A 25,874-nucleotide genomic window follows, 5' to 3' on the forward strand; every position below is an offset into this window, starting at 1 on the left:
TTCCTGACCCAGGCGTGTTGTTCCCCTGCTGTTTAAACTGCTATTTATCATCTGTTATACATCGATGCACACTGGTTTTATTGGCTTTTTATCATCTATTTATCATCTGGGCGCTATTTATTTATTTATTATCTGTTCGATGCACACTGGTTTTATTGGTTTTTTGCACATTGTTTTTTTGCACATTGGTACTTAGATCTTTAGATCTCGAGGGTCAGCTGTATTCTTTATTCTTTATTTTTGATTTACTTATTCTTTATTTTTGATTTACTTAATCTTGTACTCTGTGGATACTGCTGGAAACTGTGAATTTCCTTCGGGATGAATAAAGTATCTATCTATCTCTATCTATCTATCTGAAGATAGAAACATAACGATGTTAGTTAGTATCCCTATGTAAAAAAGTATGATATGATAATAAATAAATCACTTTTACCATCAGCGACACTTTTTGAAATTTGATTTAAATTCTCTCTATACTTTTCCACTTTTATTTACCTTTTTTTTTTTTCCAGCTACCCATTATTTTCCTCCCAAAATGATGAAATTATTGAAAGAACAGAATATACAAAATAAAATGGTATTTAATTGTTAGAGCAGGGTTAAAGGTTAATCTTCCTTACATCGTAATACACAAAAAGATACATTTGACAAATCTCCAAGGGATATTGATAAATAGACTGAAGGAGCTGTTGGAGGTAAAGCTCCTACAAATTACAATACTCACCCATCTTGAAATATTACTCAAAGTACATACTAAATGGCGCTGTCTTGCTATAATGTCCGTTTCGTTCATGGTAAGAATGTTCAAAAAGCAGAGGTATTTTTTCAAGTGATTCGTAAGAGTAGATATCACAATATCCCTCAACTGACAATATCTGCTGGTGATTTCCGACAACATATGAAGGCAGCAACTTTCACTGTACTGTTGATCACTGCTGTTCATCTATGCGGATTTGGATTGGTCCCCTGAAAGTGACAGCCTAGTGTTCTTTACGTTCGGGTTGTGATTGGCTGAGCGCGTCGCAAGCCCCAACCCTTGTTTCTGATTGGGTTTGGCGTGTTTTGTTCAACGGTCAGAGTCTGCGCAGTGGCCGCAGCGCTGAAATTCAAATTTGAACAGACGTTGTTTGTGTGTGGAGAGAAGAGGAGCTGAGAGGCGTTCAGCTCACCACGTCCTCTTTCTGTACACACCAGTGGCATAGAGCAGTAAAACAGCTAGTTTTTTGAAATATTACTGTAGTAGGGGATACACTGTCTCCGACATGGATCCGTTTACTGAGGTGAGTCGGCGAGCGAGCCATCTTCACTAAAATAACGCGCTAGCTAACGTTAATGTACGCCCATGTACGGTTCCTGTTTTTTGTGCCAATGCAAGCCAAGAAATATACTCAAAAATACTTGCCCGGACCAAATTTGATTACTTACATAATAGTTTAAAGTTATTTGTTCAACAGCTGGTTATTAAGTGCCCAAGTCTACCGTCAGACCAAAGATCTAACTAAGAGAGAACATGTCACGTGTTTGGTCATTGTTGTGGACAAACGTTAGCAATTGTAATATGTCTCGGTGGCATGTTTGGCTCCTTCGTGTTTAGGTACGATATAACGTTAGCAATCAGCTACTTAATAACGTTAGCCTAAGCTTCACTTTGTAATGTTAGGGGCTAAGTTTAGTTACCAAGATATTTGGCTGGTTAATAACCACCTTTCAGGGTGCGTCAATCCATGATACATTAAAATTCCTGTCCACATAAGTTACTTTTCTGTGAAAACACGCCATAATCAGACTACGTTGGCATGCCAAGCCTAACGTTACTCAAAAAAACAGTGTTTCTCCAATTAAGGCAATGCTATGTGTCAGCGTGGGCATCGGTCCAGCACAGGGCCAGCATTCTGAGACATGAAAAACAGTCTTTCTCCGTTCCTCTTTCTGTATTCACGCCTTTGGATTTGAACTGTGAAACGATTCCTATCTATTTGATGGAATTTCTTGTCAATCCACATCCTGACCAATGGAGTTTGAGATTTCAGATCCAGTGAGCAAGAACCACAGGCAGGGGTGGCTCATTCCTGAGGAATGATGTTAAAAGCAGCTTCAAATTTTCCATGCTGCCTGGAGGAAGTGTGCAGGCAGGCAGTGGAGCTGTAGGAATGTGTTGGGGCTTGCAGTCACAAGGCAGTAAAACAGATTGCAAAGACAGAGTGCCTTGGGAGGCCAGGGGAAAGTGTTGTCACACAAAGAAGAGAGGACGGAAATAGGGCAAGCAAACAGAGGGCTTTTTATCTATCCTAAAAGACTGTTTTGTCTGTCTACAGTACAGTTCAAACTATTTTGCCACTTATGAGCTTCCATGGAGTCAATGCGTTGTAGCTTTTGTTTTCCAAACCAGTTCTCAAATGAGGATTCTGTGTCACACAGCAAAGAGACAAATTTAAGATAAGATATTCCTTTATTAGTCCCACAGTGGGGAAATTTCAAAGATTTACTAAGAGGTCATCGAAAATGCTATGCTGCATTGGGGGAAATACACTATTAAAGGTTAAGGCTAAAGCTGGAAAAATTTTATAAACTGTTGAGGAGTAACTATCTCAAATACATTTCTCCCAGGAGCTACAGGCACCAAACTGCAGAGGAACTTTGTTTTTCCAGCCTCTGTGAGGAGAGCTAAAAATGTGATAATGGTGTGTTACAAACACAGAAATATACTGGAAAAAAATATATGAATTAGTTTTTGGCTGTCATTTCCAGTGTTTCCTGTGGAGTTTATTTTGTGGATAGGATTATTTTGGCTCTGAGACGTCCTTCTGCTTCTTGGCTTATTTCAGGATAAATTCCAGAAGGTGGTGCATTTACTTCACAAAAGTGCTACGTTCATATGTCATTTAAAAGATGGCAGATGCCAGCCTCTCCCTCCAGAATATTGTTCACCTCAGCTCTCGGGTGATGAATGCCAGTTTGGTTTCGTGATGGACCTATTTTTTTTTATCTGTCTTAAATGAATTCTGACATCACTAACAGGGAAATGCCTGTAGTGTTAAAAATAAAAACACCTCAGGATCAACCAAACTCTACAGTAAAATGTGAATGCTTAAAAGTCATTGCTTAGAGCCAGGAAGTTATTCTCACAGTGACTCCAGTATGACGCAAAGCAGTGATCATATGATGACTTTTCCCTGTTTTGACTCCCTGTGGGGGTCAGTCTTCAGCTGTGATTGGATGCCACATACAACTAACTGAATTCTCAGGAATACTTGCGTGGATGCTTTTAAAAGGCTTGGATAAACAAGTTTCTGTTGTATAGGTATAGAGCTGCTGTTGGAGTAAATATTTGAAATGAAACATTGCTTCTGTCAAACCAGAAACTCTTGGAGCGAACCCGGGCCCGCAGGGAGAACCTCCAGAAGAAAATGGCGGAGAGACCGACTGCAGCAAATCGGCAGATGGCTAAAAGGTCCAGGGAGCCTTTGGCTGAGGCTAATAGTGTGATCAGTGAGCCAGTCATAGATAAAGGTATGAACTATGTGATTGTTAAAATGTAAACTCTGGTACACAAATTAAGTTTATTATTATCATCAGGCTGCCTTCCTGTACTGTTGAGACTTCTTGTCAGGAAACTTAATCAGCAGGGTCCCCAGACTTGGATTATATTTCTCCACAACTTCTTCACTCCAGCTCCACAGCTCTCTTCCAAGCCTTCTCCCTCCAAGCGGCGATGCTCAGGGGAAACTGTGCAGACCGCAGCTGGGGAGGAGAACCAGGAGCCATCTACGACTCGCCCTGCAGTTTCTTCGCTGCCTGATCCTCCTACTGACAAGAAACCCCCAACGGGACCAGCCAGCATCCGTCCTGCCTCTTCTCTAGAGAAGAACATTGCCCGACCTGTAGTCCACTCTCATCCAGTGCAGGCGAAACCTGTACCGGAGCCAGAGCCGGACAAGATGATCATGACCCCTGCTCCCGATGCTTTGTTGAGCAGTACCAAAGTGGAGACGGTATCTGCCAGTCCAGCCCTGCAGAGGAACAAGGAGGACCTGAATGAGGCCCCAACTCTATCCGCCCCTGGCATGAAATCTCGTCTGCAGAGACTAGCAGAGCAGAGGCAGTATTGGGATAATGAAGGTAGATGCTTTGTGTTTGTGTGTGTGTGTGTGTGTGTGTGTTTATACATTTGGTTTTGGTAAACCTACTGTGTGTTTTTAACTATGATTATGGATTTTGGATGTAGCTGTTTGGAGCCAGGGAGGGTGAAAAAATTGCCAGTTTTTTCGTGTTTAATCTTTAGGCATGTGATATGTCTCTGGCCTTAGTTTGCATATTAACTACTTTTTCATGGACTTTAGATGTTGTTCCAAACTGTGCCCCCCCGTCCCCATTGAAGAGACAGTTTGACGACCCAACAGCGGCCAGCTCGACTGCATCCTCCTCAGAAGCTCCACTTGGGAGGAGAGGCCGACTCGCCAACCTCGCCGCCACCATCGGATCCTGGGAGGACGACTTAAGCCACCCAGGCCCTCGCAAAGACAATGCACAAGGGAAGGCTGGCACCGCCTGTGTTCCCAAGCTGGCCAGCAGAGATGCCTCTGTGTCTACTAACAGTAAACCATCTGCTGCAGGTCCTGTACTGACCAACCAAACAGCAAGCAGCAAGTCTACATCCAGCTCCAATCAGGTAGGTTTACTGCTGAATTGCCTTTTGTTCTTCCTCAGCATGAATGGACAATAATTTTTGTATTATTTATATTTACATTTATATTTTTTACTTTACTATTTTTTATTTTACTATTATTTACTTACTAATCTCTTCAAGCAACTCTCAGTCCTCCCATTGAATGATTTTCCTCTCTATCTGCTCTAAACGGTTTGCTCTCTTTTTCTCTTGTTTCTTTTCTTGGCTTTTTGCTTTCACATGGTCATTATACAGTGGCAAGAATACGTTGAAGGCACTGAGGCCCCAACCTTTGCATTCGTGTAATTTTTGTTGATGTCGAAATTGCAGTTTATTCACTGTTGCTTTGCTTGCAGTTCTCTTTGGATAAGAGTGTTGACTAAATACCTACAATGTAAACCATTTCTTTGCAGCAGGCAGTCTACTCTCCAGTCAAATCTAGCAGAGAGGTTCTCTCAAACCCTCAGAAGGCTGAACTCCCTGCAGCAAAACCAGCAGCTAGCCAGAAGAGCTCTCACCAGGGGACATCCTACCTCTCCAGTCCTCAGAAGGCTGGTTTTTCTGGCTCAGCACCATTGCCTCAAAGTCCGCTAAAGAACCAGGCCCTTTCCAGGGGTCTTGACATCACCTCCAGTCCCAAGAAGCCCAACCTCCCTGCCAAACCTGCCACCTCTGCCCCCTCTGACCTCCAGAACAAAGATAAGTTTACCACCAAGGACTCTTCTACACCCCTGCAACAAAAAGTCACTACAGGCACACCTGGTGAGTCATAATGCAGTTAACCTTTTATTAATTTACTTAATGGATACAAGTTTTTAAAATGAATAAAAGATAACAATATTTCAGTGAGACCAAACTTGGGTAAAAGTAAAATTGCCGAATTAAAATACACACTCAGTATTACAAGTGCATAAAATGTTATTCCAAAGTGTAAATGTAATGTGGTTTCCATTCTTGATTCTCTACAGGTGTTAAGTCTTTTCTGGAGCGCTTTGGAGAGAAGTGCCAGGAGCGCACAAACCAGAGCTCCCCAGCAGGAGGTGCTACCCAGGGCAAGACACCCACTGTCACCCCCAACACCAGACTGGTCCAGGAGAGGCTCAGAGCAGCACAGGCTGCCAAGACAACCACTGCTGATCTCACCCAGAGACAGAAACTGGTGGGTTGCCTTTGCAGATAGTATGTCCTCTACTGTTGTGATGCCTGTTTTGTTTTGAGGCTAGAATTGCAAAATCAGATTCACAGAAATCCTCATCATTACAGGAGCGTGAAGCTGAGCTGGCTCAGCTTCGCAGTCGCTTTCAGAAAGGGGACAATATGTGGAAAAACAAAGATGAAGAGGCAGAAAACAAGAAAAATACTGAAAGCAAGGTGGGTTGACACATTTGAATATGGGTCATCTGGAAGCTAAATTTTGATGTTTTTATATTTTATTTGATGCCATTCTATTTCTCAGGAGCAGGCTGGTCAGTCTCAAGAGCCTCATGTGGCTCAGTCACATGATGAACCAACAACACCTTCTGTTGACAGTACGGACAGCACCACCAACATCAGTTCTCCACCACCAACCTCAGGTACTCACACCGTGTTTCACTGTTCACTGTAACAGCATTTATTTATTAGTGCACATATGGAAGTTCATGTTGTGCGATTTACATTAGTCACTTAAGTCACTTATATTTTCACCTGTTAGTCTGCCAGCAGGACACCCCAAAACTAGTTAACATTTTCATGAACTTTGGTGAACAAACTAAGCTTGGATAAAAGAACATTGTGAAACTGTTAACTGATATCATTATGATGTTATGTCAAACAGCAGGACATGGATCAGTGGTCTCACCTCCAGTCTCAACCTCAAGCCCTCTGAAGAAAGTCAGCAACTTGGTAGAGAAACCTTGTAATGAAACTCCAGAAGAAGAGGTGGTCCAGGAGATTGAGATGAATGTTGACCAATCCATCAATTCTGCCGTCATCAATGAGCTGTTCGAAGGAGTCCTGGAGCAGAGCAGTGATGAGCACGATGATAAGGAAGAGGAGAGCGATGAGGAAGATGGCCTGAATATTTCTTCCATGTCTCTCCTTGCTCCTTTTGCAGAGACGGTGGCTGCTGTCGTAAAGAGTCCAGAGAAGAGAATGATGGTAGGTAACAAGCTGCAGCCCATCGAGAGAGCTGTAAAAAAGACAAAGCTTTCATGGCTTTGTAACCTGTTTTCTTTCTTAATGTCATTGTACCAGGAAATAGGACATTTTCTTTGGGGTGTATCAGTTGGCAGCTGGGGTCCTGATCACATCTGGTACCTGCAAGACATTATGTTTGTTTGAGTTGTGTTAGTTGTTACTAGTGTGTAATTCTGTTTGTGTATAGGATATAGCCCTTTTCCTCCCCTATTCACTATTACCTGTAGCATGGCCTCAGGCCTGTTTGCCCTCTTTCATGCCCTCCTGACATTCATAAATTTTAGAATTGTTATCTTACAGTAGGTTCTAAACGTACCACATTTTATTCCCTGCTACAGTCATTTGTACAATCAAGTCTTGTTTAATCCAGCTGCACTTCACCCTGTTTCTAATGCGTCAGTGTGCAGCTGTTGCCTCAAGGTGGCACAAAATAACTGTGAGATGCCCCAGTTTGTGGTCAATGACTTGACAACAAATGGACCTAGCAAGAAGACTACCTGATGTAATCAGGAGTTATTTCAAGCAGTAAGACATACAATGTTGTGGGTTTATTTTTACTAAGCTACTTTTGTGGCAAAACTCAAAGTTGTAGCAAGTGACTGGTGCAGTGCGCCGCTTTGCTAAATGGTGTGTGTAAACAGAAAATTTGTCAGTAGGTAAAATTCATATTTATGTAATCTACTATCACTCACAAACAGCTGTTATAACTTTTGTTCCACTAGAAGGCTGCTCTACCAGGTACCCAGGATTTGCACAGAACTTTGTAGAGCAGCTTTCTCTTATTTTGCGCCATGGTCATGGAACAATCTTCAGAACACATTACAGCTTAATGATTTGGTCTCCCTGGGAGAGTTCAAAGCTCTGATTAAAAAAAAAAAAAACGTGTTACTGAAGAGTGCACTTGCTACTCCTAAGCTGGATTTTGTTGTATGTGTCTGTTGTCCTTTGTCTGTTCTTAACGTGTTTTATTTTAGAATTTTTGTAACTTGTAATAGTGTGCTCTTCTTGGCCAGGTCTCCCTCGAAAAAGAGATTTTAATCTCAAGGGATTTTCCTGGTTAAATAAAGGTTAAAAAAAAAAAATTCAATCATCAACAATAAATTTACGTTTACATCATATATGCATTTATAGATAGATAGATAGATACTTTATTCATCCCGAAGGAAATTATTTAAAGGGTCACTGAATCTATTGAGTAATATTTCACCTCACAGTACACAAATTATAAGCATATGATTTTCAGATCCATCCAGTTTTAAAATATATTCAAGATCTATTTTGTGCCAGTATTGACAGACCTTGACCACAACAGTAAATAACCTAACAGTGAAGTTACTTTTGGGGCATTTCTGCTTTATTAGGTGGATACAGTGGAGAGTAGAGCTGCAACTAATGATTGTTTTCATTATTGATTAGTCTGTTGATTATTTTCTTGATTAATCAATATTTTTGATCTGTAAAAGGTCAGAAAAATGATGAGAAATGTTGATCTCAGTTCCCCACAGCCCAAGGTGACATCTTCACATGTCTTGTTTTGTCCTAACCAACAGTCCACAGCCCAAGCTTACTGTCATAGAGGAATAAAGAAACCAGAAAATATTCACATTTGAGAAGCTTGAATTTGAAAATATTATTCTTCAAAAATGACTCAAAACAATGAATCAGTTATCAAAATAGTTCATGATTGATTTAATAGTTGGTGACTAATCATGCAGCACAGATCCTGGGATGGAATCTATCCCAGCATTCTGCTGCTAAACAGCGTGAGCCTAAGTGGTATTTGGTATGCGCTCCACCTCCTGGGCCACCACCAGCACACTCCCTAACAATGAGATGTTGTTTATATCTTTGTCCAGACGTCAACTCCAGCCAGCTCCTTCAGTGAGAAGAGTAAAACTCCTAACAGTACCTCCAAACCCAGTAAATTCCAGAGGGCTCACATGATTCAGACAGGCTCCTCGGACAGTGTTGAGGCCTCTGAAGATGAAGACCATAAACTGCCTTATAGGTAAGTGCTCCCACGTAGCCCTCAGTCCTTTAACAGTATTCAACTTGCCAGTCCTTGTTGTCTTTGCATGCATGATTTGAATGTCTGTCTGCTTTCCTCTGTGTTAGCATCGATGCATACAGGTCTGTCAGGGTGAAGGAGACTGAGAGGCCCAATGTGAAGCAGGTTATTGTGAGGAAGGAGGATGTTTCTCACAGAGTGGAGGAGGCCGGAGGCACCAGTCTCATCAACATCAAACAGAAGATGAAGGTTCAAAATAAAATAAACTTGTATTTTGATCAGTAATGCAGGTAGTGTTACATTTTAGATTAACAATCTACTTAAAGATCTTTAATGCAGTCTGGAAAAGCTAGCAGTTTTCAACAGCTAGGCCCAGTTTTTTGCAAACTTTTTTTTCAATCTATCCTTTCCCTACAAATTATTAGTCTGATATTGAACATTTATGCCATTTTCTCAACAAAAACAAAAAAAGATCTCAGTTATTCCCATTTAAAAAATACTAAAATAATGGGAAATAATTATTCTTTTGTTTCAACTCCATCAAGTGACAACTGAGACTTCAAGAGTTTGAGAAAATACTTTTGGCTCAAATAAAACACAAGATTCTACTATAATTAAATTGTCTGTTTGTTGTGTGTCTGTAGATTTTGACCAGTGAGATGAACCTGCAGCAGACAGTTATCCACCAGGCCAGCCAGGCACTCAGCTGCTGCACAGATGAAGAGCACGGCAAAGGGTCCCAGGTGGAGGCTGAGGCAGAGAGGCTGCTGTTGGTGGCAAGTGAGTTTGGCAATAGGCATTAATGTACTCAGTATATTGATCAAAACTATTCATATGTTTCAAATTGAATGATTTAAGATATGGTGTTTTAAATATGGTTCAGTGTTTCGAATATTATGTGTCAGAAGTATTAAAAATGCCACTTTTTATTGATGCATAACTTCTAATGAGAAATTAAAAGTTATGCATCAATGTGCGTTATGCACCTTGTAGAAATGCATACTTCACTGTTGTGTACTGTTTTGGTTCTCTGTTCAGGCTAATGTTTAGGATGACATTGGACTTGGATTTCATTTGTAGTGGCATAAAGCCTCTTCAAGTCTTAAACCTAAACTTGCAGAACTTGTAGTCAACCTGTTTTTCCACACTACATTATTGTGTTAATGTTGCTATCTGAACCAATTCCTTTTTGATTTTTTTTTTTTCCAGCGGAGAGGAGGGTAGCACTGAAGGCAGAGTTGGACCGTCTGAAGGGAGAAGGCCCTGCAGGCCAGAGAAAGGCCCCTGTTGGCTCCTCTAAGGCTCCAGAGAACATCGGTGTCTCTGCCTCCAAAGGCTCCATCTCCCTGCATGAGTTGCGCCTGCCTCTCAAGGCAGACTTTATTTGCTCCACTGCCAACAAACCAGGTAGACTTTAACTGTATAAAACTGCACATAGACCCTTTTGTGTAAAACTCAATGGTAACAACAGCACAGTGTGCAAAATCTATAAGTTTGTAACTTGGATGGATTCATAAATTTAGCTGGGTTGTACTTTTAGTCTCAAAGATCTCATATCTTTTACTTGGGAAAACAACATTTTTACAGGTTACTTCATGGCATATCAGATGAACATAACTCAGACCAATACTTCCTCCTGTATGCATTGTAGAGTCAACCAGACATTACTTTTTCATCATGATTCGGGCTGGAGCGGAGAACACTGTGGCTACTCCATTAGCAAGCACACACAGCGGCCTCAGTGGAGACGCCCTCACCTTCACTACCAAGTTTGTCATGTAAGTCAAAACTTTCTGCAGTACAACAGGCTAAAAACCCCTGGTGGTTGACTTAGATGATATGTCTCACTGAAAATATGTGTCAGATCTATTGATATAGTTATTGTTCACACAATGTACCTCTCCATCTCTTCAGGTCTGATGTTTCCAGTGACTTTGAAATTGATATTGAGGTCTATTATCTGGTGAGTTTTATATCATATCACCTCTTGTGTTGCCTGCTCGTTTGCATACTGCTTCATTATAATTTTACTAAATTGTTGGCAACAATTTCAGGTGCAAAAGCGTGAACTAGTCACTGACAAGAGGAAGAAGCCCAACAAGTCAAAGGTAATTTCCCCTCAATTATTTGGTAAATACAGTGTCAAACACATTATCAGAAAATGGTGATACATGTTCTAAAGCTTAAAGTATGTGTGCGTGCGTGTGTGTGTGTGTGTGTTTCTTCAGGTAATCTGGAGACATGTTTATGAGGCCCATGATTTATGTATGTCGGTATGAATGGTTTCTGTATCATATCCCTCACTTGGTGGGGTGTGCACTGTGCGGGTGGATAGATGCTACTTTGGCGAGTGTCACTATGCTGGTTTCTCACAGTGAATGGTTTCAGGTGGACTGATTGTTTCATTCAGTAGATTTGGATGTTAAATAGCCAGTGACACATTCCTCAAGCACAAGATTATATTTACATAGATTTAGATGGCATCGATTTGAACTTTTTTTTTTGGCATATAGCCTTAGTGACTTCACCTAGACACAACAAACAGTACTACTGACTGGCCCATAGATGGCGATATAAGCCCTGCAAGTTTAAGGACCGGTCCTGATATGCCATCAATGTGTCAGGACTAATCAGGCTGTATGAATCTTTAAAAACATACACAAAATGTCCAACTGATTAGAACCATCACTGAATCTGTACATGTTGATCAAGACCAGATCATTTTAAAGATATCTACCAAACCACATGTCGAGACTTGAAGAAAATACAGCCATGTGTTATGACAGTAACACAATGGAGGAACTGAATAGCCACAATGCCTTGCATGGCAGTCAGAGAACTTGGTGCATTTTTGTCACACACTGTGATAACCTATCTATTGTTGGTGGCACCTATATTTTTGCTTTGTTTTCTTCTTTCCAGGCCATTACTCCAAAGCGATTCCTTGCCATCACTGTAAGACTTTACTATTTACTTAATAGTACACAACATTTAGTTGGAACATTTTCTTTATGTAAAATTTTGAAGAATGCCACAACACTTAAAATAATTCTGTCTGAGCATGAAAGCACTTTGTATTTCATTTCATCCCCTCATCTTTTATCTTTCCTTGCAGAAGAGCAACCAAACTCCAGGTAAGGGAAAATACATAAGAAACTTTATATTGCTGATTCAGATGTCACACAGTTTTGCATTACAAAATTTGTATTGTCAAATGTGACTCACAAGTTGTTCTCTTTAAGTATTTGGAGTATTTCTCATCATAACCATCTTTCTGCAGTTGTGGCCAGCCCAGGAGGACCCAATGCTGTTCGCACCAGTAACTTTGTCCTCATTGGATCACACAAACTTACTCTTTCCTCTGTTGGGAAAAACAAATTTCCCCTAGAGAAGGTATAAATGCCGTCAAATGTCATGTTTTGTGTATCTGCTTGCCTCTTTTTCACACTGTTTTAGAGCACATTCAGTTTTTCCTCTTCATCCCCAAAGTGTGGCTGGCCTCTGTCTGAAAACACACAACTACAGCATATGTTGTGGAGCTGACGGGCTCACTCACTAAGGCTGGGAAACCGCTGGGATCATAGTAATAGAGTGGTGTACAAGCTTTGTGGAGACACACAGTAACGCTGTTTGCTCTCATCAGACAATATGTGCTGCCTTTCTGCACTCATTCACTTGCCTTAATTTCTCTCTTTTAGATCAAATATGAAGGAACTGAAAGACAACTACTCAGTGACATGTTTCATAACAAGGTTACTACTTGCCCTGTGGCCAATTCATTTCCTTTAATAAGCTTGTGTGGGGAAATGGTGAAACAAAATCTAACCCTGTTGTGTCACTAACATTCTAATCTTAATCTTAACAGCAAGTCTGTTATCATAAGGAATTCAAAGTTTTAGTCAGTCTGTGCTTGCAGGGGCTTTTGAAGGGCTGGTTTTGAAACAAGTTTGGAAAACAATTTAACCTTTCTCATGAGAACAGATTTGCACTGATACCTGGCATTTGTTTAACCACACCTTGCAACTTTTACCCCTTTCTGAATTCATGATAACTATATGCCTGCACCTTTCATGAGTAATCTGTTATTGTCTTCTATGGTTTGAAGGTGCCATTTCTGTGCCCTCTGGAGGGCCACATCTACCTCAGGATGCAGTGTGAAGTTGGCTCTAAGGTGGAAGAGAGGGGCTTCCTGGTGAGTGCATGATTGTTGCTAAAATAATTATCAGTTTTGCTCAGTATTGACATGATTATTTATCAACTACCTGGGTTTTTTAGAACAAAATATTTTTGAGTACCTCAGCATACAATTCATCAGTCAACATACAGCATACAGCATATTCCTGTGAATGTACAAATCAAATCAAAATAAGATTAGTCCTGATCTTCCTGAATTCTGTTCTGTAAAATTTGGCCCAAATTATAATCTAAGTTAAAATAAATATGCAGTACAAGCAACAAACAAAGCTTTAGGCCTACCAACATTGTTTGTTTTGGTCTTTGATGGGGGAGACACCAAGGAAAAGCAAAGGTGGTGATCAGTAGGGGTGCATGATATTGACAAAATGTCATATTGCTATATTTCCCATATTGCGATTTTAGTATTTATAAACCAATGGAAAATGCATTTTGTCTATCTGCAGTGGTGAAAAATGTATATTCAGTATTCCAAGGATTTATTTCAGCTCATACTTGCAATGACTGTGTCAGAAGGACATGGAATATTTTGTACAAAAAATTGAAAATAAAACTCAGTCTCAGCACACCCCAAGAACAACAAATTTTGTAATTTTAAAGAAGAAGTGTTTATTTGTGCCACAGGTGTGATCCAAAAGCACACTTTGGAGTCCTCTTGATCAACATCCCTCACCATAAAACTGAAGTGCTTCCAAACAATAGATGATGATGGAATATTAACACCTAATCTAATACTCCTGATGTATTACATTTGTAATCTGTAGTCTTACTGTCTATTTGCTGCCTGTGGGCTGCAGTGTTCATCAGGACATTTTTACACAGTGCATGCTTTACAATGGAAGACCTGTGATTGGACAAACAGGGAGCTAGGGAGCACTTGAGATGGAAAAGCAGCAGCACGGGGATATTAAACACCATATAAAGCCTTAAAATCACAATTGATTTCATTCATTTAATCACAATCATGTTTGCGAATATTATACAATTTATTGTGCAACCCTAGTACAAGCAGAGCAGTGTGTCACCGCCGCAGATAAAGTAATACTAGAGCAGACACTGCGGCAACAATAATAATTTTGTGGTAATTCCTCATAGATTTTAACTTTATCATATGTTCCCCAGACAATGTTTGAAGATGTTAGTGGATTTGGAGCCTGGCACAGGAGGTGGTGTGTCCTGTCAGGATATTGCATTTCCTACTGGACCTATCCAGATGATGAGAAACGCAAGGTAAGCCTTTCTACAACTTTAAATATCTCAGGGTGTTGTCACACAGTTGATTTAAGCACTATTTTTTTCTACCCTGCAGTTTTCTTTTCCCTTTGTTGATAGATTGAATGTCAATCCAGCAACTGAAATGGTAGAACTGCACAGAACTTGTTTTCTTGTTGAGCTTCAAAACCAACAATTGAGCTTTGTGGGGCAACATGATCTGTCCACGAACCCACCCACCTACAGGAGCACTGGCATACATTATGGATTAATGGCCAATTTTGGTTTCTGTGTGTTTTGGGACTACATTGCACACATACTTCATGTTACTCCTGACCATTTTTGAAATCATTCATGATAGTATATGAAAATCAGCTTATAGAGACGAGGAACTTGATTGAAAATGTGTCATGGAGACCTCCTGCTCTAATTTATTTTGGTCCACATTGCTTTACTGTTGCAGGTTCTGTACTTACACTGCTCTTACATTAACCCATCTGACATAATAACACAGCATCATAAACAACAACATAAATACACAATAACATAAGGTTTAAAATATTTTAAAGGTGTGAGGCAAGATTTGCTACAATACATTGTTCCTTCTCTTTTCTGTGGTCTCCTTGTTAGAATCCAATTGGTCGGATCAACCTTGCTAACTGCACCAGTAAGAAGGTGGAACCGGCCAACCGAGAGTTTTGTGCCAGGCCAAACACCTTTGAGCTCATCACTGTCAGGCCACAGAGAGAGGATGACAAAGAGACACTGGTCAGTCAGTGCCAGAACACCATGTGTGTCACCAAGTAAGTAGCTACATGAAGAAGAGTTTGTTTGTTTGTTTGTTTGTATTTTTAGCATTTCTGCTTTATTTGACAATTACAGTAGAGAGAGACAGGAAAGGCGGGGGGGGGGGGGGGCACATCTGACCAGACCTAATTTCAACCCTGTCCAACTGTGCCTGTGGACAGAACACTTGTTCCTGTCTGTCCAGTCTGTGTTTGAAACCTGTTCAAATGAGTCCCTGGCCATGATCCAGTGTATCCCCATATGGGGCTGGGCCCTCCCCATATGGGGCTGGGCCCTCCCCATATGGGGCTGGGCCCTCCCCATATGGGGCGGGGCCCTCCCCATATGGGGCAGGGCCCTCCCCATATGGGGCTGGGCCCTCCCCATATGGGGCGGGGCCCTCCCCATATGGGGCGGGGCCCTCCCCATATGGGGCTGGGCCCTCCCCATATGGGGCTGGGCCTCCCCATATGGGGCTGATCTTCCAAGGGGCAGGTCTTGACTATAATTTAAGATGCAGCCAAACTGCATTATCTTCACAGTTTAATCCATCGAAATGATAACACAGCAACATTCAAGTGACATGTAGAGTAGTCTAAGCAGATTGTGTTTTTTGATAGCAAAATGTTCTTCAATTGAAGTCACTTGAGAAATATCCTTTCAACCGGAGCACATCTGACCAGACCTAATTTCAACCCTGTCCAACTGTGCCTGTGGACAGAACACTTGTTCCTGTCTGTCCAGTCTGTGTTTGAAACCTGTTCAAATGAGTCCCTGGCCATGATCCAGTGTATCCATAATGCCTCATTTGGGAAACCGCTGATGTACATGGAAACCATATGTTGTTGCACTTTATCTGCAGTGCACTTATTTTAAATTTAATATATATATATATATATATATATATATATATATATATATATATATATATATATATATCAACTAAATTAATGTTCAGAGGTCACAGGTAATCCAAAAGCTAAACTTAAACAACAGCATTGCCAGCAGACAAGAGGAGGCAGTAACATGGTTCTACAGTGACAGGCTGCCTGTAGATGTCCGCAGACATTTTGTTTTTGTTCATCGGCTGATGCTGAGTATCTCAGCATGCCAGATATCGATCTGATTAATCGGTCTATTTCTAAACACTGCAGAAACCCAATGATTGTGCCATTTATACCCTTGCTGATTTTTTGAACTTTGTATTAGGAAACTGACAGGGTAAACACAACTAACACACTGCACAGCACTCAAACAAACAATGGTTAATAATTTTCCTGCCACAACTCGGTTGCTCAAAATAATCTGGTTTCTTTTGTGCAGATTAATATACGCAGATAAATATATGACAGTGTTTTTTGTTTCACGTGTTAGATGGTGTGAGAGTGTGGCTGTCTGGCCTGTTGAATAGGGGCAGGGGAGCAGGAATCAGTCCGGCCAGTTTTCATCCTGTGTTAATAATGCTGAGAAATGTTCCCTTGCTGAACATTTGAGTTTTGTTTTTGTGCGCAGAAACTGGCTCAGTGCCGACACCAAGGATGAAAGGAATTTGTGGATGAAGAAACTGAATCAGATTCTGGTGGATCTGCGGATGTGGCAGCCAGACTCCAGCTACAGGCCCCTGTAATTTTCATCGCACTGGTCCTTCTGTTTTATGGACTGTCAGTATCAGACAGTGACACTTGCAATTACTAAGTGCAATATAGTAAGAAAGTTGCTGTTTTTTTTTTTTCTTTTTTCTTTTTTTCTTTTTTTTTTACTGGTGGATACTTTGAGAGCACAAGTAATCAAACACATAAGTTATATGAGGAAAAAATGAATAAAGCCATACATTTGAAACATTTCAGTGCAGGATTTTGTGGTGGACTTCTGGTTTGACAGTTTCTTAATAGCTATATTTTATATATTTTCAAATTGTTGGGATATTCCATTGTATTTGAGCTATTGTCCTGCCAGTTTGTTTTTTTTCATGTTGTAACTGTTAATTTAGACAATGCATGGCTTTAAATTATATTTGTTTTCAAAGTTTTAAATCAATATATATAAATGGTGCTGAACTACTAAATCGATACAAATTTGATGCACCACATTTTTTTGTACTGATGAAAACTTTTTTATCCTTCATGATAGCACAGAACACTATCATCTGTAGAATCCACAAAGCATTTTTATTTTTAACCCTAGCTTTTACAGCTTGTGGCTAGACTGTCAAATGCCTTTTCATCATGTTAAGTGCCATACACAAGTTTGATACCAATTATACTACAGTTTTCAGTAATATATATTTGTCATGTCTGTGTCTTTATTGTTCATGTGACTGTTTCCATGTGCACGTTTTAAATGGTTTTGGCTAACTGGGCTTAACATTTGTATTACCTCCTGTGCGCTGGTTAATGTATTTTCAGATGGACAGGCTTTCTGCTGTGTTTAGCAGAGAAGTTGAAAGCTTTTTGAAAATGGATTTTGTATTACATATATTATGCACGATGTATTCTGCTTCTCCAAACATTTTACATCATTCTGCAGTTTAGGAATGAGCAAGAAATCTGTTAGTACTCACTGGTAACGTAAAAGCAATCCAAGCACTCCTCTCAGTCTGTCAGGTATTTGTAGAACAAGCCGACTTCAATAAATGCCTGCTTTGACCAAACTGGCTTGAACTTGACTTTTTTCTCTATCATGTCAGTGAAATGTATCATTAAGTGAAGTCCACCGATGGGCATGTTGCTCCAACTTCTTGGAAAAACATGTTCGAATCAGTGCTGCACTGGAATGTCAGACTCTGACCTCATATGTCAGACATTTCCACCAATGATCATTAAAAATCCCCAAACTAAAAGTAACTTCACCGCCTCAGAGAAATCATGTCGACTGTGAGCAGGAGGAGCAAAGAGCAGAATCGCGTCTGTGTGTAATGGTGCACCTAGAAGTTACAGCCAACAGAATGCATGTGCCAAGCTCGATGCTTAGATTCTGCTGGAGCAAGGTTTCTGACATGAAGCACTGGAAAAGAGCAATACACAAGCCCACACACAGACATACAATCATTTTTAGATGGAAAGAACTGTGATAATTGTTGATTTGGCCAGTGCTATACAAATGTCACGCAGTATGCCTAAGCACCTTTTCTTTTTGTTTTTGGTCAAATCACTACACTCCATGTACGATAGGAAGCAGGGGCGCCGCCAGGGATTTTGGGCCCCATGAAAAGAAATCTTATTGCGCCCTTCTATAGCCGACCAACAGGCAAACTTTTTTTTTTTTTTTTATCTCAGGCCTTTCGAGGGCCCCCTCGCCCATTGTGGCCCTGGGTAATCAGTCCCCACTACGACGCCCCTGATAGGAAGTGATAAGAAGTGACAGACACATTTTGAAGCACTGCTTTTATTGGAAATGAACATGAAGATAAGAAAACAATCAGTAGGCTTCACAGCTTCAGGCGGGGAAAAATGTCTCTCTTGGGGAGGAAAGCACAGAGCAGTCTCTCTGACTGCCAGCCACACAACGCTCTTCACATCAGCTCAGTGTGTCGAGGTGGGAGCCTCGAGCTCGTCACACGCTTTCTGCGGCAGTGACTTCTCGGTGCGTCATTACGCACGGACGCGACTCCGTCTGTCTCGTCTCTTTGCTCCTCTGTTGTCTCTGAGGCGGTGTTGTGCTGGGCTCGTGAGCTCGTCGCTTCCTTCGATTAGAACAAACTTTCCAAACATCTCTCTATGAATATGACAGCGAGGCGGACTCCGTGGCGGTCGATGTACAGGACGAGTTCACCTTCCTCGGCGCCAAAACCGAGCTGGAGAGTCCCAGCAAAACTGCAGAGAGCCTCGATTGTTTGTCGGAGCGCAAACGAGACAAGTTGCCATCCAGCATCCATAGTGCGTTCCGGGATTTCTGCACTGCCTCGTGCGTCACGGAGGAGCCCGGTTCGTTTTCAAGAAAGCGCGTGCCGGTGTCTCTTCTCTCCGCGAGGATCCTCGCAGAAAAGTTTTTGGCGGAGTTGAAGCAGAGGGATAGCCAGAGTCACTCTTCACAGCGCGGACTGACTTATATAGCAAGTCGGAAAGTTTCAGATGGATAAATTTGGGCATTAGGGACCCGAAAGGGTACGTCGGGAACTTGGGACCCGAAAGGGTACGTCGGACACTTGGGACCCGAAAGGGTACGTCGGGAACTTGGGACCCGAAAGGGTACGTCGGGAACTTGGGACCCGAAAGCATCCTAAGTGCCCCAAGTGTCCCAAGTGCCCGAATTTAGGGAGAGGGATTTTCACTCTTCACAGCGCGGACAGACTTATACAGCAAGTCGGAAAGTTTCGGATGGATAAATTCGGGCAGTTGGGACCCGAAAGGACCTACATTTCTGAGAGAGATTTTCGGCGCGTATTTGTTGTATTCTAGCACGTCTCTGTTTTCACAGCTGACCCCAAGCAGGGCTCCACACATTCCGACGAAAATGAATTTGTAGTTTATTGTTAGTGCCACCGTGAATATGGTTCTTTTTCATATCACAGGTTTCATTTGACAGCCATTGACCCCGGAGTCTGTGAAGTCCCTGCACCCGCACCGGTTACCATGGCTGCGTCGACACTGACGGCCGCGGAGAACGCCTCGCTGTCACATTCATAAAGAGACCGAGGGAAGCGAGGCGCTCACAGCGGCCCAGCACAACAGACAAATCCTGACTGTCGACTGTGAGCAGGAGGAGCAACGAGGCGAGACAGGCGGAGTCGTGTCCGTGCGGAATGATGCACCGAGAAAGTTATAGGGCCCGCAGAACGCATGTGTCGAGCGCGATGCTCTGATTCTGCTGGGACAAGGTTTCTGACATGAAGCACTGTCACTTTGCAAAAGTGGCAACACCCTCCTGCACAAGCCCCAAATACACACGCTCCCCAAAGACACACACATGCAACGTACACATACTGATTGTTATGTGGAGATACAGTTCACAGTTGTTCATGTGGCCAATAGGATATCAAAAACGAATTTTATTTCATTTCAGATTTTTTTTTTTTTTTTTTAAAGCAAAATAAAAAGCAAACAAAACAAAACAAAAAAGCAACAACACGCAGCTTTAGAAACTTCTTTCTTTTTGTGTGGAGAAATTAATACGGACATCTCAAACTCCTGATCTTTTCAAGACTTTATTTTTTTTTCCCACAAGCTGCTTAAAGAGAAATGCTGAACATTTCCCTTGAATGAGATCCTTCCTGTCATGTACAAGTTGTGCAACAAGGAAGAAGTTCTTGCATCTGGTTTGGCTTCTGCTTCTTTTAGAGGCACAGCTTCAGATGTTTTACCAGCCATGGTCACTGTGGTATCTAGATAATACTTGAAAGGGTGGTTATGTACATATTTTCCAATTGTTTAACACAATACAGATGTGTAAGAGGCTAATGGCAGTTTGCTGAACATGTGCTTGACTGGTCATTATGTTCTTTGTTTCATGTTTGATCAGAGAAGGCCACATTTTAATTTTAAGATCTTTATTTAAAAATGCCAAGAGCATCAAAACACCTCTTTCTGCAGTATTTGTGAGATAAGATCACTCACAAAGACCCATTCCCTATCAACCAACCACTGCAGGCATAGTAAGTCAACTCGTTCCTGAAACGTGACATCATCGATAACAACAGGGTCGACACACAAACATTTCGAAGCACTGATTTTATTGGATATGAACATGTAGATAAGAAAACAATCATTAGGCTTCACTGTTTCAGGAAAGTAAAATTGGGAGGAGAGCACGGGGCAGTCTCTGTCTGCCAGCCACACAACGCTCTTCACATCAGCTCAGAGGGCCGGGACTTCTCGGTGCGTCATTACGCACGGACTGTTTCGTCTCTTTGCTCCTCTCTTTTCTCTGAGGCGGTGTTGTGCTGGGCTCGTGAGCTCGTCGCTTCCTTCGATCAGAACAGACTTCCCAAACATCTCTCTATGAATATGACAGCGAGGCGGACTCCGTGGCGGTCGATGTACAGGACGAGTTCGCCTTCCTCGGCACCAAAACCGAGCTGGAGAGTCCCAGCAAAACTGCAGAGAGCCTCGATTGTTTGTCGGAGCGCAAACGAGACAAGTTGCCATCCAGCATCCATAGTGCGTTCCGGGATTTCTGCACTGCCTCGTGCGTCACAGAGGAGCCCGGTTCGTTTTCAAGAAAGCGCGTGCTGTCGGTGTCTCTTCTCTCCGCGAGGATCCTCGCAGAAAAGGTTTTGGCGGAGTTGAAGCAGAGGGATAGCCAGAGTCACTCTTCACAGCGCGGACTGACTTATATAGCAGCTCAGAACACTTCGGATGGATAAAATTCGGAAAGTTGGGTGATCCGACAGGACCTAAATTTCGGAGAGAGATTTTCGGGCGCGTATTTGTTGTATTCCTGCACGTCTGTTTTCACAGCTGACCCCAAGCAGGGCTCCTCCGACAAAAATGAATTTGTAGTTTATTGTCAGTGCAACGGTGAATATGGTTATTTTTCATATCACAGGTTTCATTTGACAGCCATTGACCCCGGAAGAAGGAATTTGTGTGAGTAGCTGGGTTTCCATCCACCTATATTTATTCGCATTTTCAGAAATTGCGAAAAAAAACTTGGATGGAAACGCCAGAAATTCGAAAAACGGCCGAAAATTCGCAAAAAAGTTTTTACGCTTGGAGGGGGTGGATTTCTCAGCGTATCGATAAAAGAAAATGCGACATTTTGCTGTGGAAACAGGTTTTGCGAATAAACGATGACTGGACCGGATACCACGTCACACTTCTACGCTACAGTCTTATTATTAGTTATTGTTACTATTATTATTAGTCTCTTATTCCTTATTTAGGATGGTTCGGTACGAAGTTAGCGCTGCCAAAATAGTAAACAGACTTCTCCCAAGAGCCGACAAGTTCAGCAGGAATCTGTCCATGATCAGCTGTTGAGTGTCAGCTGTGTTTGTTGTTGTTCAGTCGACACACAGACGCTATCTTATAGCGTCATCTCACGGCGCACTCTCCTCTCAATAATCGCAAAACAAAACTAATGGAAACAGGCATAAATTCGCATTTTCTTTTGCGCATTTTGACAAAATTCGCTAAAAAATTTCGATATATTTGGATGGAAACCCAGCTAGTGTCTTATTAACTTCACCGAATTCAATATCGGCATTTTCATTCGGAAAACGTCTGCTCTGTGAAGTCTCTGCACCCGCACTGGCAACCATGGCTGCGTCGACGCTGGGTGTCCATCCACCTCTTTTTATTCGCATTTTCAGAAATTGCGAAAAAAAAATTGGATGAAAACGCCAGAAATTCGAAAAACGGCCGAAAATCCGCAAAAAGTTTTTACGCTTCCGTCATCTCACGGCGCACTCTCCTCTCAATAATCGCAAAACAAAACTAATGGAAACAGGCATAAATTCGCATTTTCTTTTGCGCATTTTGACAAAATTCGCTCAAAAATGTCGATATATTTGGATGGAAACCCAGACGGCCACGGAGAACGCCTCGCTGTCACATTCATAAAGAGACCGAGGGAAGCGCGGCGTTCACAGCGGCCCAGCACAACAGACAAATCCTGACTGTCGACTGTGAGCAGGAGGAGCAAAGAGACGAGACAGGCGGAGTTGTGTCCGTGCGTAATGATTCACCGACAAAGTTACGGCCCGCACAATGCATGTGCTCTGATTCTGCTGGGACAAGGTTTCTGACATGAAGCACCGTCACTTTGCCAAAGTGGAATACAGCAATACACAAGCCCCAAATACACACACATGCAACGTACACATACTGATTGTTATGTGGAGGTAGAGTTCACAGTTGTTTATTTGGTCAACAGAGTATCAAAAAAAGAATTTCATTTCATTTAACCTTTTATTCTAATGATTAAAAGAAAAAATTCAAACAAACAGAAAAGAAAAACAAAACAAGCAACAACAAACAGCTTTAGAAATGTCATTCTTTTTGTGTGGAGAAATTAATAGTAGAATCTCAAACTCTTGAGCATTTCAAGAGTTCATTTTTTCACAAGCTGCTTAAAGAGAAATCCTGAACATTGACCCCCCCCCCTTGGATTTCCGAAGGAAGCGAGGTGCTCACAGCTGCCCAGCACAACATCGCCTCAGACAAATCCTGACTGTCGACTGTGAGCAGGAGGAGCAAAGAAACGAGATAGGCGGAGTCGCGTCCGTGTGTAATGATACACCGAGAAAGTTAGGGCCCGAAGAATACATGTGTCGAGCGCGACTCTCTGATTCTGCTGGGACAAGGTTTCTGACATGAAGCACCGTCACTTTGCAAAAGTGGAATACAGCAACACACAAGCCCAGACACAGACATACAATCCTTTTTAGATGGAAAGAACTGCGATAATTGTTGATTTGGCCAGTGCTATACAAGTGTCACGCAGTATGCTGGTAAACAGCCCCTCGGTGGCTTGAGGGCTTTACTTTTTGTTTTTGGTCAAGTCAAGTGAAACACACAAACATTTTGAAGCACTGTGTAGCGGACCCTTGGTTCAATAAATGACGTGACGAGATTCCTTACGGGTGCTTAACTTTATTAATAGACATGGCACCGTGAAAACTACAAAGGGGAAATACAGAAAAAGGAAATTTAGGTTAAAAACATGAAACAAACATTTCGTCACTCTTAAACTCAATCAAAGCATAAAAAATAGAGTGCACGGCATCCTTCAAAATAAAATACAACCAGACATGGAGCTGAAGGGTAAAAGCTTAGAAATACATCAACATAGCCTACCTCATTCCACTCTACCAAGGGGGCTAATTTCCTTTAAGGCCGAAGTCGCCAGTCGGTGAACCCATCTACCTCCTAACAATCAATGAAACAAACTTAAACAGACTGCGAAAACCCAATCAACACAAAAGCAATACATAAGCACAATACATAATCCAAAAAAGGGAGAGAAGAAAAAAGAAAGAAAGAAACTTACTCAAAAAAAATCGCCAATACAAAGAAAACCCAGCAGCACACGCCGCACCAACCCACTGGAGACAAAAGGATGAGATGCTGGATGCGCAGGTGAATATGCGCACAGGCCAGGTTACCGGGCGCGTTAGTCTCCTCCCTTATATAGCTTCCCCTCACCAACCCTGGCCACTAGTTGGCAGTCAAAGACAATTTATTTGCATTTTACACACAAAAAAGAGGAGTCCCAACAAACACAGAAGGGGCACAGGGGATTTACCGTTATTCACACACTGCTTTTATTGGATATGAACATGTAGATAAGAAAACAAGCTTCACAGCTTCAGGAAAGTAAAATTGGGAGGAGAGCACGGAGCAGTCTCTGTCTGCCAGCCACACAACGCTCTTCACATCAGCTCAGAGGGCAGTGACTTCTCGGTGCGTCATTACGCACGGATGCGGCTCCGCCTGTCTCGTCTCTTTGCTCCTCTGTTGTCTCTGAGGCGGTGTTGTACTGAGCTGCTGTGAACTCGTCGCTTCCTTCGATCAGAACAAACTTTCCAAACATCTCTCTATGTTTTCCACAGTGTGATTTCGGCGGTGTCCACGCAGAGGTGTTAGCCAGAGTTTCTGTACTCAGAGCTCACAGCACGGACTGACTGATATAAGAAGACTTTTTTGATTCTGATTCCGACTGACTGTAATGACTTTAATTATTCCGGTGGAGTTAGATATTCACACAGATTCGTATTTCCGGGGTCAGTGGTTCTCAAATAAAACATGTGACATGAAAAGTAAACCGTTTTCACCATCGAAGTAGCACTGACAATAAACTACAAATTCATTTTCATCGGAATTCGGTGGGCCCTGTTTGAGGTCAGCTGTGAAAAAAGAGCCGTACCATATTGCAAGAAATACCACCCAGAAAACCTCTCTCCCATGTTTGGGACCTGGCCGAGAATGTCGAGGAGGAGGAGCAAAGAGCAGAGACAAGCGGAGTCGCTTCCATGCGTAATGGCGCACCAAGTCACGGCCCGCAGAATGCCAGAGACAAGCTCGAGGGACAGGGCTTCTGACGGGAAACACTGTCTCTTTGCACAAGGGGAATACCCCGCTGCACGGATCTGTGAGCGCGCTGCATCTGCAGGTGTAGTCAGGGCCGAAGGTGGCACCTGCACTTCCTTAGGGCTGGTGACAGTGATGCTCCTCCTACATGAGCGCGCGAATCCTGTCCAAGAATAATCAGCTCAGGGATTTCACTCGACTTTGCACCTGTTTCTGTACTGCATTCTGTAAAATCCCTCCCACTGTGTTGCACATGGCGGATAAGGCGTGGTCACTCCTTAAAGGCGTGCCATTGTTGTGTATAAAAAAGAGCTTCAAGTCAGCTCTGCACTGACTTGCCTGTTTAGAGCTACACAGCAACACAGCTACTGTTGCTTCTGCTTCTAAACTGCTGAAGGCCAGAGGGCGAAGACAGGGTCCAGACAGAGGGAAGAGATACCTAAAGCACATCCTGAAGCCGAACTGGGCTCCTCTGTGACACACGAGCCAGTGCAGAAATCCTGGAACACACTATGGATGCTGGATGGCATCTTGTCTCATTTGTGCTCCAACAAACATTCCAGGCTCTGCTCATTATTGTTGGGACATTCCAGCTTGGTTTGGGTGCTGAGGAAGGCGAACTTGTCCTGTACATTAACCGCCACGGAGAACGCCTCGCTGTCATATTCATAAAGAGATGGCTGGAAAGGTTGTTTTGACTGAAGGAAGTGAGGAGCTCACCGTCGACCAGCACAACACCATCTCAGAGAAATCCTGGGTGTCGACTGTGAGCAGGAGGAGCAAAGACATGAGACAAGTGGAGGTGTGTCCGTGTGTGATGGCGCACCAAGTCAGGGCCCGAAAAATCCATGGGACGAGC

The 25,874-nt window shown here is 42.3% G+C and overlaps 1 protein-coding gene across 6 annotated transcripts; it reads left to right on the forward strand.

Annotated features, from left to right (window-relative positions):
* The first annotated feature begins 1,130 nt into the window (after positions 1-1,130).
* anln (anillin, actin binding protein) lies at positions 1,131-17,691 on the forward strand. Of its 6 annotated transcripts, none has more exons than XM_030064303.1 (25): positions 1,131-1,283; positions 3,363-3,513; positions 3,676-4,122; positions 4,344-4,672; positions 5,083-5,431; positions 5,638-5,828; positions 5,933-6,040; positions 6,126-6,243; positions 6,486-6,808; positions 8,704-8,855; positions 8,963-9,104; positions 9,500-9,635; positions 10,065-10,262; positions 10,507-10,633; positions 10,770-10,818; positions 10,910-10,963; positions 11,084-11,128; positions 11,778-11,810; positions 11,971-11,989; positions 12,136-12,248; positions 12,554-12,607; positions 12,961-13,047; positions 14,172-14,279; positions 14,892-15,064; positions 16,560-17,691. In XM_030064303.1, the coding sequence occupies exons 1-25, from the start codon at positions 1,266-1,268 to the stop codon at positions 16,672-16,674; spliced, it is 3,639 nt and encodes a 1,212-aa protein (XP_029920163.1). In that variant the 5' UTR covers positions 1,131-1,265; the 3' UTR covers positions 16,675-17,691. The 6 variants fall into 6 exon arrangements, with proteins under 6 accessions (XP_029920163.1, XP_029920166.1, XP_029920164.1 ...); XM_030064306.1 differs by having other exon boundaries at positions 6,489-6,808; XM_030064304.1 differs by having other exon boundaries at positions 5,086-5,431.
* Positions 17,692-25,874: the final 8,183 nt, after the last annotated feature.

The sequence above is a fragment of the Myripristis murdjan genome, chromosome 11, assembly GCF_902150065.1.
Source record: "Myripristis murdjan chromosome 11, fMyrMur1.1, whole genome shotgun sequence".
NCBI classification, from domain to species: domain Eukaryota; kingdom Metazoa; phylum Chordata; class Actinopteri; order Holocentriformes; family Holocentridae; genus Myripristis; species Myripristis murdjan.